Raw genomic sequence first — 13,355 nt, 5'->3', positions numbered from 1 at the left:
TGTATTTTCAAGAGATCTATCTCCCACCTTCTGGCATACATACACCATATTAATGTATCGTAAAGTACCTGCTACTTCCTGTTAACTGGGTTCTATTTGCATGTCATTAGAATAGTGGTCCAGTGGATTGTCTGTTGGTTGACAGATGATCAAGGTCCTTGCCAACTGCTTCTGGTGTTCTCGGCTTATTGGTCAGAAAATAAAAGCATTTTCCAGATCATTGGCTGCATACCAGTTGCCAGAGGTTATGTTTATTTGCTCTGGTAAGAAATGACATCTGGAACAGCAGCTGCAATTAGAGTCAGCACCTGATTAGGCTTATAGTAATGCAGTGTTCTCCAAGACCCATTCCTCTATACAGTCCAGACAGAGAAGTAAAAGGAGATTTATTGAGAATCAGCACCCCTTGATGGTGGTGCCACTCTCAAAGATGCTCACAGGAATCTGGTATCACTTTTTGTAGGCACAGGGTACACACAGGGAATCATAAGCAGTTTATTGCTAAATCATAAGATACAGCATAATAAGTGGTATAAGATGGGGCAGGTATTCCAGCAAAACTTGTACAAGAATGTTCGTTAGAAGCACTGTTTGCAATAGCCAAATGGAGGAAACAACCCAAATGTCCACCAGCTGATGAATGGTAAACAGAGTGTAGTATATCCATAGAGTGGAATATTATTCAGCCGTGGAAAGGGAATGAAGATGTTTGGCTACACTGTGGATGAGCCTTCAAAACATGCTAAGTGAAAGAAACCACTTTCAAAAGGCCACATCTTGTATGATTCCATTTATATAAAGTATTCATAGGCTTATGGATATTTGCCTATGTACAGAATAGACAAAACCGTTAGAGACAGAAGGCAGATGAGCAGTTGCAGGGGACATGGGATTGGGGAGAGTGAGTGCTTAATAGGTACAGTTTCCTTTGGGGGTGATGAAGATGTTCTGGAACTAGGTAATGATGATGGATGCACAACATTGGGAATATACTAAATGTCCCTGAATTGTACACTTTAAAATAGATAAAATGGTAAATTTTATGTGCACATGATCACCAAAAAAATGCATACACATGCTCACAGAGGAAAGCCATTTACGATTTTGAATAGTGTATGCTACAAGAAATAAGGACAGCTCCCAAAAGGAGTTTCCAACATAATTAAATAGTGGTGAGAACAAATAATCATGGAATCGTAGGATCTTGATTGGTTATGTAGAGGAGGGCAGTGAGCCTTCGTGTTTGAACACAAGGTCAGTCCACACAGCTGCAGCCCAGGCTTCTCTTCCTTTCCTGTGAATGATCACATCCTGTAGGGCTGTTTGCTTCCTGCCTAGTTTCGAATCTTCTTGCCAAATCACCCTCCTCCCAAAAAAATCAACTATGATTTCTCCCCAGTCCCATTTTGCACTTTCACATTACTGGATAGGTGGTCACCACATCCCATAATAGCAGTCCTTTTATGGTACAGGGCCATTCTGGCCCTATCTAGTTATGTTCTTTTGCAAAAACAAAGGACTTGAATAGATATCCTTGCAGTGTTGAGTAGCTATTTGAACATTATAACCATGCTGAGTTGTATGTGTTTTTCATATTCCTCCATCCTTTTTTTTTTTTTTTTTTGCGGCACTCGGGCCTCTCACTGCCGTGGCCTCTCCCGCTCCGGGCGCGCAGGCTCAGCGGGCATGGCTCATGGGCCTAGACGCTCCGCAGCACGTGGGATCCTCCCGGACTGGGGCACAAACCCGCGTCCCCCGCATCGGCAGACGGACTCTCAACCACTGCGCCACCAGGGAAGCCCCCTCCTCCATCCATTTCTCCCCCACCACACCCAGTATTATTTCACATTGGCGACTGACAGCTTGGTGGAACAGAGCAAGCAAATGCACCCTCTTCCTGGAAAGGACTATATAACCTTGGTTCTCTTTAGCCACTCCTCTCCCACACTACAATCTAAGCAGCTGCCCAGGGAAGACATGAGCCAGCCCCCAGGCAGAGTGCAATGGCTTAAGGCCACACCTCAGTCTCCAGGGTGCGTGTACACAGAAAGTTTGTGCCATAGAAAATTGTAATTGTGTTTTGGTCACAGCTTTTCATTGGAGACTTTTTCATCAGAACCTTGTGAGTCTTGTTTGTTTTTTTAATAGTAATTTTGGGGACTTCCCTGGTGGTCCAGGGGTAAAGAATCAGCCTTCCAATGCAGGGGACACAAGTTCAATCCCTGGTCAGGGAACTAAGATCCCACATGCTGCAGGGCAACTAAGCCTGCATGCCACAACTATTGAACTCACACGCCTCAATGAGAGACCCCGCGTGCCATAAACTGCAGAGCCCACGCGCTCTGGAGCCCACGCGCCCTGCAACCCACACGCCACAACTAGAGAGGAGCCTGAGCACTGCAACGAAGAGACCACGTGCCATAATGAAAGATCCCGCATGCCTCAACAAAGATCCCATATGCCTCAACTAAGACCCGGTGCAGCTGAAAAAGCGGCGGGGGCGGGGGGGGGGATAAATAAAATAATAAAAAATAAAAGACAAGAACTTTATTTTAAAATAATAATAATTTTGAATATTTATTTATTTTGGCTGCATCAGGTCTCAGTTGTGGCACATGGGATCTTCGTTGTGGCATGTTTAGTTGCGGCATACAGGATCTTCAGTTGTGGCATGTGGGCTTCTTAGTTGCAGCATGAGGACTCTTAGTTGTGGCATGCAGACTCTTAGTTGTGGCATGCGAACTCTTAGTTGTGGCATGCATGGGGGAATCTAGTTCCCCGACCAGGGATTGAACCTGGGCCCCCTGCATTGGGAGCATGGAGTCTCACCCACTGGACCACCAGGGAAGTCCCAGAACCTTGTGAGTCTTAACATGGAACATTGAGAACTGTCTTCACAGTTGCTGAGCTAACTGAAATCATGAACATGTGTACAATGTTGACAATAATAAATTTACTTTTTTAAAACTTTGTCTCCTTGACCTTGTTTCCTGTTCAGCAAAACTTAGAACTCATTTGTTCTTCTGTAACTTGAACTGGGTTTAAATTCTTTTCAGGCCAAAGTTCTGCCTGCCTTCATTTTGGGCCGTTCAAAGCTTAGACCTAAATGAAATGAATAGCAGCCAATTTCCTAATGTATTTTCCTATTTTTAAACACATATGATCTGGCTTCTGAGGAGCATTCTACAACAGTCTTCTAAATATCAGTAACTAAAACCACTTGCCTGGACTTCCCTGGTGTCGCAGTGGTTAAGAATCCGCCTGCCAATGCAGGGGATATGGGTTCGAGCCCTGGTTCGGGAGCATCCCACATGCCATGGAGCAGCTAAATCTGTGCGCCACAACTACTAAGCCTGCACTCTAGAGCCTGTGAGCCACAACTACTGAGCCCACATGCCACAACTACTGAAGCCCACATGCCTAGAGCCCATGCTCCACAACAAGAGAAGCCACTGCAATGAGAAGCCTGCACACAGCAGCTGGAGAAAGCCCGTGTGCAGCAACAAAGACCCGACGCAGCCAAAAATAAATAAATAAATGTATTTTTTTATATATATAATTTTTTTAATATCTTTTATTATTTATTTATGTTGGCTGTGTTGGGTTTTCGTTGCTGTGGGCGGGCTTTCTCTAGTTGCGGCAAGCAGGGGTTGCTCTTCATTGCGGTGCACGGGCTTCTCATTGCAGTGGCTTCTCGTTGCAGAGCACGGGCTCTAGGCGCACGGGCTTCAGTAGTTGTGGCTCACAGGCTCAGTAGTTGTGGCTCGCAGGCTCTAGAGCACAGGCTCAGTAGTTGTGGCACACGGGCTTAGTTGCTCTGTGGCATGTGGGATCTTCCCAGACCAGGGCTCAAACCCTTGTCCCCTGCGTTGGCAGGCGGATTCTTAACCACTGTGCCACCAGGGAAGTCCTAAATGTATATTTAAAAAAGAAAAAAAAACAACACTTGCCTGACCACAGGCTCATCTGGCTACTCTTACTAATTAGCAGAAAAACTGGGAGCAGTGGAAGGAAGAAGGCTGCATTCCCTCAGCTTTAGGAGGGAGAGTGCAGATCAGAACTCATCCCCACATTATTACATTCTTTACAATGAAGCAATTACCTGGTTACACACTGTGTTTGTACTCGGAGAGGAGAGAAGTTCTCAAGCAATGGGATGAGTCCTTCAAGGCTATTCATGCTCTTCTTGGTCTCAGCAGGAATACCTTTTGACTCCTTCCCATCAAGATGATACTTCTTCATGCCAGCTGGGTACAAGCATCATAGCCTCTGCCTTATACTTTAAGGAACTCAACACAGCAGAGGAAGACACACATAAGCAATAATAGGCAAAGGTGGCAAGTGTTATTTCAGAGTTATGAACAGCACCATTAGAAGTAACTAATTCAGAAGTGCCAGCTCTTGAAAACAAGCCAAGACCTGTCATTTTGACTCTAGATATCAGTTAAAAGTGCTTCTGGAAACAAGTTGCCTCCCTACAAGCTTCCCATTGGCCAGGATTGAGTCATATGTGTGCCCATCCCCTAGCTGCAAGGGAGTCTGAGAAGGTATTATTCCAACATGCCAGTTTGTCATAGGAGTGAGCTTTGCCAACAGGAAGAAGTCATAGGTGGCATTGGATCGCCCCCAGCTGTGTCTACCCCAGCCCTATGTCAAGTATGTATTTAAAAACCTAAGATGTGTATGTAACTAAGGTTTACTGGCTCTCCATTATCCAGCTTTGTGTATATAAAAAACATTGTTTAGGAAGACACTGAGTTTTTTCTCTCCATTTTAAGCCTATAGGGACTCCTATAACAAATAGAATAATCATTTTCTAAATACTAGGTGCCAGGCACTTGCCCCAGGGTACCCTGTATCTTATCTGTAATCCTCAAAACACTATGAGATGTTAAAATTAATTAATTAATTAATTTTGTAAAACACTATGAGAAAGTTCGGTTCTCCCAATTTAAAAATGAGGAAACTGGGTCTCGAGGCAGTTAAATAATTTACCCAAGGTCATACAACTGAAAAACTGAAGCAGTTCTGAGACTCCAAAATACAGGCTCCTTTTTTTGTTTGTTTGTTTGTTTGACTGAGTTGGGTCTTCGTTGCTGCGCGAGGGCTCTCTCTAGTTGCGGCGATTGGGGGCCACCCTGCATTGCAGTGCGTAGGCCTCTCACTGCAGTGACCTTTCTCGTTATAGAGCATGGGCTGCAGGCGCACAAGCTTCAGTAGTTGCAGCATGCAGGCTCAGTAGTTGTGGCTCGCGGGCTGTAGAGTACAGGCACAGTTGTTGCACACGGGCCTAGCTACTCCACAGCATGTGGGATCTTCCCGGACCAGGGCTCAAATTCGTGTCCCCTGCATTGGCAGGCGGATTCCCAACCACTGCACCACCAGGGAAGCCCAAAACATAGGCTCTTTTCACCCTTCGAATGTCACCAAAAGAGCCAAGCAATCATTATCTGTGGAAAGAAAGGAAGACTTTAAGGGCCATAATATTTTTCTTTCTTTTTTATCTTCCGTGCTATCTCCAATCCTGTTTTCTTTTTTTTAGTGAAGAAAAGATGACTGCAGCCCGCATTAGGAAATGCCATAAGTGTGGGACCGGCCTCATCAAATCAGAAGGCTGCAACCGCATGTCTTGCCGCTGCGGTGCCCAAATGTGCTACCTCTGTCGAGTATCTATCAATGGATATGACCACTTCTGCCAGCATCCTCGCTCCCCAGGAGCCCCTTGCCAGGAGTGTTCAAGATGCTCCCTCTGGACCGACCCCACTGTAAGTGAATGCATGACTACATGTTGCTTTGTAGGGAAAAAGTATCTATAACGTAATATGACAAAAAGAGATTTTATACATACATAACACATTTTGAATCCTGAAAAGATAGGGAACTGCATAGATAACTACACACAAAAATTGAGAAAGTAGCTAAAAAGCTACTCCTCAGAAAGCAGCATTCTGCAACAGTTTATGAGCAAATTCTTTTAATCCTTTAGGGAATAAAATTTTTCTATGCCATTTGAAATACTTCCGAGGATAGAAAAGTAAACGAATGTTTTACATATATTTGTATAAAGCCAGCATAATGCTGATACCAAAACCTCTCAGAGGTAACCCTGAAAAAGAAATCTACAGATTTATCTCACTTACGAATATAGGTTTAAAATTCTTTAAATAAAATATCAGCAAATAGAAACCATGACCGAGTGAGATTGTTCCAGATGTGCAAGGATGGCTCAGTATTAAGAACTCTGTTAATATAACTTAACCATATGATATCTTTAGGTGATAAAGACAAATACACTGATGAGGGTGACTGTAATTTTTGTGACTTTCTGTTAGAATAAAAAGAAAAAAAATCCCACAAGGACTCAGGGGCAAAAACTATACAAACCAATTTTCATTGCAGAGTAAAGGAGCTGTTACAGTGGAGGATTCCTGGACTGAATGTCAATATTATGACATAGTGTGAGTGTGTTTCGTGTTTGGTAATTGCAATCATTGTTGCTTTTGTTGTGGTCATCCATTTACAATGCTTGGTGTCAGTCTATTCATCTCTTATAAAATTAAATACAGTGTGTGTGAAACAAAAATAAATACAAAACAATAAAATCCAAAAAAAAAAAAAGACAAATACAGTCTGCCCTCTGTATCTGCAGGTTCTACATCTGTGGATTCAACCAACCATGTACTGAAAATATTCAGGGAAAAAAATTTCCAGAAAGTTCCAAAAAGCAAAACTTGAATTCGCCACACACCAGCAACTATTTACATAGCATTTACATTGTATTGGGTATTATAAGTAATCTAGAGATTATTTAAAGTATGCGGGAGGATGTGCATAGGTTATGTGCAAATACTACACTATTTTATATAAGGGACTTGAGCAACACTGGTTTTGGTGTCCATGGGGGTCCTGGAACCAACCCCCTGTGGATATCTAGGGATGACTGTATCCGTTCTTGATTTAAGCTTTAACAGTAGTATTAGAAGGATACTATAATATGATTAATATAATTTATAATTAATATATAATTAATATATTTTATAAGCCCCATGTTTCAAAACAGTCATTAGCATGTATTTAATAATGAAATACATAGAAACATTCCCCAAAAGTCATATATAAGACTATCACCATTATTTGTGCTATTCAATGCAGTTAGCTGAGAGAATAAGATGAAAAATATAGATATTGGAGAAGATGATCACTAATGCTTATTGAACACCCACTGTGTGTCCAATAAAAAGTTCTAAGCACTTTTTTTTTTTTGCGGTACGCGGGCCTCTCACTGTTGTGGCCTCTCCCGGCTCCGGATGCGCAGGCTCAGCGGCCATGGCCCACGGGCCCAGCCGCTCCGCGGCACGTGGGACCCTCCCAGGCCGGGGCACGAACCCGCGTCCCCTGCATCGGCAGGCGGACTCTCAACCACTGCGCCACCAGGGAAGCCCCTAAGCACTTTTATATGTAAAGAAGAAAAGCAGGACTTCCCTGGTGGTGCAGTGGTTAAGAATCCGCCTGCCAGTGCAGGATACACAGGTTCTGTCCCTGGTCTGGGAAGATCCCACATGCCACGGAGCAACTAAGCCCATGTGCCACAACTACTGAGCCTGTACTCTAGAGCCCATGAGCCGCAGCTGCTGAGCCCACACGCTGCAACTGCTGAAGCCCACGCGCCTAGAGCCCGTGCTCCACAAAAAGAAAAGCCACCGCAATGAGAAGCCCACACTCTGCAACGAAGAGTTGCCCCCGCTCACCACAGCTAGAGAAAGCCCGTGCGCAGCAACGAAGACCTAGCACAGCCCCCCCAAAAAAAGAGGAAAAAAAAAGGTAAACCTACCGTTTTAAACCTGAGAAAAGACAAAATAATCAACTGAAAAGGCATCAGAAGCAGTGAAAGATAGCTAGATACAAAATAGATATACAGAATGCCATTCACAGTAGCTATATAAATCGTGAAATACCCAGGAAATGAACTTTAACAAGAAGTATGAAGAAAACTATAAAACCGTATTGAAGGACGTGAAGAGACTTGAACATGTGGAGAAATGTGCTTTGTTTTTTTTTTTTTTATGTATATAATAACAATAAGTTTCATTTATTTATTTATTTATTTATTGGCTTGTTGGGTCTTCGTTGCTGTGCTCAAGCTATCTCTAGATGCAGCGAGCAGGGGCTACTCTTTGTTGCAGTACACAGGCTTCTCATTGCGGTGGCTTCTCTTGTTGCGGAGCACGGGCTCTTGGCACGCGGGCTCAGTAGTTTTGGGTTGCAGGCTCTAGAGCACAGGCTCAGTAGTTGTGGCACGTGGGCTTAGTTGCTCTGCGGCATGTGGGATCTTCCGGACCAGGGCCCAAACCCGTGTCCCCTGCATTGGCAGACAGATTCTTAACCACTGTGCCACCAGGGAAGTCCCAATGATTTTTAAGTTTGCTAGTCAGTTGTAAGTTGCTCTGTAAGGATGGCAATGTAGTATGTGAGAAGACTTGTTCTACCAAAAAACAATTGAGCATAACAGTGAATAGATACCCTGCCAACTTGGAGCTAGCAAGGAAGCTGCACCATAGCCTGCGGAGGCCTGGGGATAGCCATTGACGAGCCAGCTTTCACTGGGGCAAGTGAGGATGACCTGGATAGTGGAGAAGCGCCTTGTCCCTCAAAGGGGAGACTTGGTATTACAGAGAGATCACTTATATCCAAAGTAATCTACAAGTTTACTGCAATTCCCGTTTAAATTCAGTCGGATTTTTTTTTCTTGAAAAATTACCTGTAATTTTGAAAGTGAGACTAATTTTTACTGTGAAGCTGCACGAATCAAAATCACGTAGACTGGGGCTTCCCTGGTGGTGCAGTAGTTGAGAGTCCACCTGCCGATGCAGGGGACACGGGTTCGTGCCCCGGTCCGGGAAGATCCCACATGCCGCGGAGCGGCTGGGCCCGTGAGCCATGGCCGCGGAGCCTGCGCGTCCAGAGCCTGTGCTCCGCAACGGGAGAGGCCGCAGCAGTGAGAGGCCCGCGTACCGCAAAAAAAAAAAAAAAAAAAAAAATCACGCAGACTAATGCAAGAATAGACAGATAGATCAAGGGGACAAGGTAGAGACCAGGAACAGTCCCATAAGAATTTAATATGTGACAAAAATATCATTCAAATCACTGGAGAAATTATAGATTCATCCATTCTTTGTTTGTAACTATTCAGTGTTGCCAGGACTAGTTTTCTTGGCGTTTACAGTCTATTAAGTTTAAAACAGAGGTACTTCATGTGGTTGGTACTGTGTAGGAGCAGTAAGAATGATGCAGTAGAGAATGACAGGAGCCGGAGGGGGGAGTCATCTCTGCAGGCCTCTCTGAGAGGCAGCATTTACAGCGAAACCTGCATGCAAAGGAGGAGCAAGGCCGGCCAAAGAAATAAAACAGATTCGGCCTATTCGTGGAACAGAAAGAAGGCTGGTGTGGCTTGCAGGTGGTGAACGAGGGGAGGGAGGTGAGAGAGGTGGGCACAGAAGCAGGCCATGGGTCTCACTGAGTGTGCTGGGAGCTGTTGCAGGCCCTGAGTACACGAGTGACTTGGCCTAAGCCCCCATAGTCTGTTGCTAGATGGGACTGTGCTCAGAGTTACCACGGCTTCAGATTTTCCAGAGAGGTTGGAAATCTGTATTTTAATGTGAAATCTCCCAATTTTTAAAGATTGATCATTAATCCAAATCTAAAAAACTTTGTAAGTCAAAGATAAAAGTCTTGTAAGCCACCAATCTTTTTCCCTCATATAGAACACCTCCAATATGCCTGATAAGAAAAGGTGTCAGGGTCACAGGCTGGCCCCTGTTGAAAGCCACAGCAGGCCAAGCTGGTGGCCTAATCCTAATCCTCAGAACCCCCCACAGTTTTGTTAAACACTGAGTCCTCTGTGAAAACCCGGCATCTGCATGTCAGGAACAGTCTCCTCCTGGGTGGAAAACTGGGCTGAGGGACCCAGAAATTGCTCTTATCCCACAGCTCCGTGACCCAGTAAAACCCTTAGCGAGCCTGCCCTCCTACCACTGAGGAAATAATTGAAAGAAAGGGGTGACTTTGGAATAAACAGTCATCCTTCTGTTGCTGGTTGAGTGGAGGGAGGTGTGGCCCACAGTGGGAAGTGCTCTCCAAGGTAACCCACACTGCATTTTGTGACAAAACTTCCCAGGCCCTGGCAGTTCCACAGACTCGGTTCCTCAGTCCCATCCAGCGAGCAAACTGGGGGCCTGAGCATCTCTAGGAACTTGGTGAAGAAATAGCGTCCATTTCTTCAGCGGTGCTCCTAAGAAGCATTCCTCAGCCTGCTTTCCTCTCTAGAAGCAGAGAGCAGCGTGGGAGTTACCACGTGTGGCAGGGTGTGCGGCAGGCAGTCTGGTTTCTTCTCAGCCCCATTTTCCTTTCTGCTCTGTCTTGTTCTTCTCCTGCCACCTCCCTTTTCTTCCCACACATGGAATTGATCATAAACGTTTCTCGTGTTCTGTTACCTTGTTTCGGTGCCATAGCATGCAACTGCCCCTCATTTTCATGTTGAATTGTCGTCTTCTACCCTGAGAAAGGTTCTGTACTTGCTCAAAATAAAGTTCGAAAGGAAGGTCAGGCAAATACAAATCCCTCCGATTTCCTCTGGTAGCCACAGCCAGAGATTTTGTTCCATTTGTCCCGTTCCCATCAAAACCGGGATCAGCCCCGTTTCCTTGATTCTCACCAGGAGACCGATTGAATTCCAACCCAGCATCTGTTGGGGCTTCTGGGAACACAAAGCCATTCAGAAGTTCAGGGAAACAAAGCATGCCCTGTCATCCAGCCTTTTCTCTGGCTTAATTAACCGGCAAGGCCAGGAAGAATCTCTCATTTGTCCATGAGGGAGTTATCCCTTCATGGTTTGGAGAGAAGTTGAGTTTTCATCCTTAATGACTAGAGATTGCTTGGGAACTGAACTAACTGCATATTAGAAAGCTGTCAGTTATCTGTTAGTTGTCAGAAATAAGCTCAAAACATTCAACCAAGAGTCTTGTAAAAACAAGATGTCTTTTTAAGAAGGAAAAAAAAAAAACAGAAGCAAACCAGTCACAACAAACCACAGTTTTCTAGCTTAGGGGTCAGAATGCACAGCCAAATCACAACACATAAATGAACAAACATCATTTTGCAGTGGGGGAATGGTTACCCCGGGACTTTACTGGACCCGTATGTGCTGACTTTTTTCTTGTCCGTGAGTGGTAACTTAAGGGGGTTAACAAGTTACATCTTAACTGTTAGAAGCCATGTTCAGAGCAGTCATCTGGCAGTCCGGATTCTAGAAGTGGGGCAAAATTCGTAAGAGCATTTTCTCTTTAATACAAAACAAAGTCAGTATTTATCTTGGGTTTTGGCTACCAGAAACTGCACAGAATTGTTTTCTACAACTTCTTTGTTTTTTAAATATAAGAATTTGAAGCATGTTCAGTTCAAATAAAACCCTAGGGCTTTAACAGCCAGTTTACAATTTGGCACCATTGTCGTCTAGCCGTTTGGTTAAGAGAATTATTTATTTTTCTCAAGCCTGCAGTGGATTGAACCTGACATTAATATGTGTTAATATATTTAATTCTTTGACAGTCCTCTAAGGCCAATGTATCATCCCAGTTTTACAAATGAAGAAACTTGCAGAAGATTGTGGTCAGTAAAAGGTGGCATGGGGAATTCCGTGGCCGTCCAGTGGTTAGAGCTCTGCGCTTTCACTGCTGAGGGCACAGGTTCAATCCCTGGTCTGGGAACTAAGATCCTGCATGCCAAATTAAAAAAAAAAAACGTGGCATGTGTTGATCTCAGGTCTTCTGTTCTCTCAGCATCTTAAACAAAGCTGCTTTCTGCTTTCTCCCCTTAGTTGGCTCCAGCACCACCCAGCCTGGACCAGTGTCTGTCTTCCTGATGGGTCAGGGGCACGGAGGGCACTGGGCACCTTTGAGACCCTTGTTTGAGTGGCCTGGGAAAGGAGGAGGAAATAAAAGTATTTCAGATACAGGGTTGAGGAGGGAAAGGTGGAGATCATTTTAGGGAGTATCTTCAGAAAGATATTCCAGAGTTTAGCTCGGGAACTAATTTTCAGTTTCAGGGGTTTTTCCTTAACTTTTAAAATTTACCTTCTGTGAAGAAGATGGTAAAGTGAACACCCATGTTGCCCTATCACTTAACTTCCACAGTTGGCCTTAGCATTTTATTTCAAGTCACTGTTTTAAACACCATTGTTTCTGTTACAACATGGAAGCGGGACCACTTTCGCATTCTGCAGATGATGAAAACAAGATTCAGGTCACTTGGTAAAACCAGGGTACAAATCCAGGTCTTCAGCCAGCTGTTAGCTCCTTCCACTCCCCAAGTCTCCACTCTCTGTCTGGAACAAGAGGTCACAAGTACGGGAGCTTGCCGATAGCTGCCCGCAGGGCCCCTGCACCCAGTGAGTCACGCAGGCCTCCGTAAAGGGATAGGCCCTCGCTGGACCCTTCCCCATTGAGCAAGCTGCAGATGGTAGAAAGGGGCCTTGACAGTGTCCCCAGTCAGGTTTAGATGTCACTAGAGGATTGTACCAAGGAGGGCCACAGTATGGCTCAGTCCAGTAAACATGGCATGTTGGCATGTGTCATGTTCAGCAGATGCCAGCAGGACCCAGGCTGAGTGCTTGACCCTGACAGGAGTCCCAACATGGCCACACCCCATGCTGCCTCCAGGTCCCTGGGGGGAGCTCTAGACAGAAAGGTGTTTGCGTTCCAGGCCCCTGTGACCCGAGGAGATAGTTGCAGAAACCAGCAGAGAGCCGTCCAGTCTTTGCTCCTCCCCAACACATTATCCAGACCACCTCCGCACCCCCTCCCTGGCCATTCCAGACCCCAGCTGCACAGCATGTGCCACTCCGGGCTGTGCTGCACCCTCCTCCCCCCAATTTCCTGTTGCAGGGGGACAGCTGGCGCTGGGGGGGTTAGGGTCTGGTGTTGCTCGGCGATCTGCAGCCAATCTGGGAATAATTTGAAACTAAATCCTCAGCTCTTTGGAAGCCTTTTATGAAATCATTGCAAGTTTATTAACAACAGCTGTGGCCATACATGACCTGGATCCCAGCCCCAGCCCCACCCCCAAAATTGCAGGAGGGAAGCAGCAGTTGACTTGCACTTCTCAGTCACCTTTTTACAGGGAGGAAAAGTTAAATGGAGAAGAAAAATCATCACCCTCCCTTCATGGTCACCGGAGGCTGGCAGCAGGCAAGCAGGCTGGCAGCTCTGGTGTCCAGAAATGTTGAAGAAAACGGGCTCAAAAGGATGTTTAAAAGCCTCGCAAGAACAAGCCGTGTGCTAAGTACGCAGACATTTATTTTA

The 13,355-nt window shown here is 45.2% G+C and overlaps 1 protein-coding gene across 3 annotated transcripts in view; it reads left to right on the top strand.

Moving 5' to 3' along the window:
- The window catches only part of RNF216 (ring finger protein 216), a 172,192-nt gene that overhangs the window by 146,633 nt on the left and 12,204 nt on the right, over positions 1-13,355 (top strand). For all 3 annotated transcript variants that reach the window (XM_030846620.2, XM_030846617.2, XM_030846618.2), the window contains exon 15: positions 5,543-5,765. In XM_030846620.2, coding sequence (XP_030702480.1) covers positions 5,543-5,765 — 223 coding nt within the window. The remainder of the gene's footprint in view (positions 1-5,542; positions 5,766-13,355) is intronic.

This window comes from Globicephala melas, chromosome 15, assembly GCF_963455315.2.
Source record: "Globicephala melas chromosome 15, mGloMel1.2, whole genome shotgun sequence".
Classification (NCBI taxonomy): Eukaryota; Metazoa; Chordata; class Mammalia; order Artiodactyla; family Delphinidae; genus Globicephala; species Globicephala melas.
Note: the sequence above shows the minus strand (reverse complement) of the source record. Positions and strands in the feature narration are given on the sequence as shown.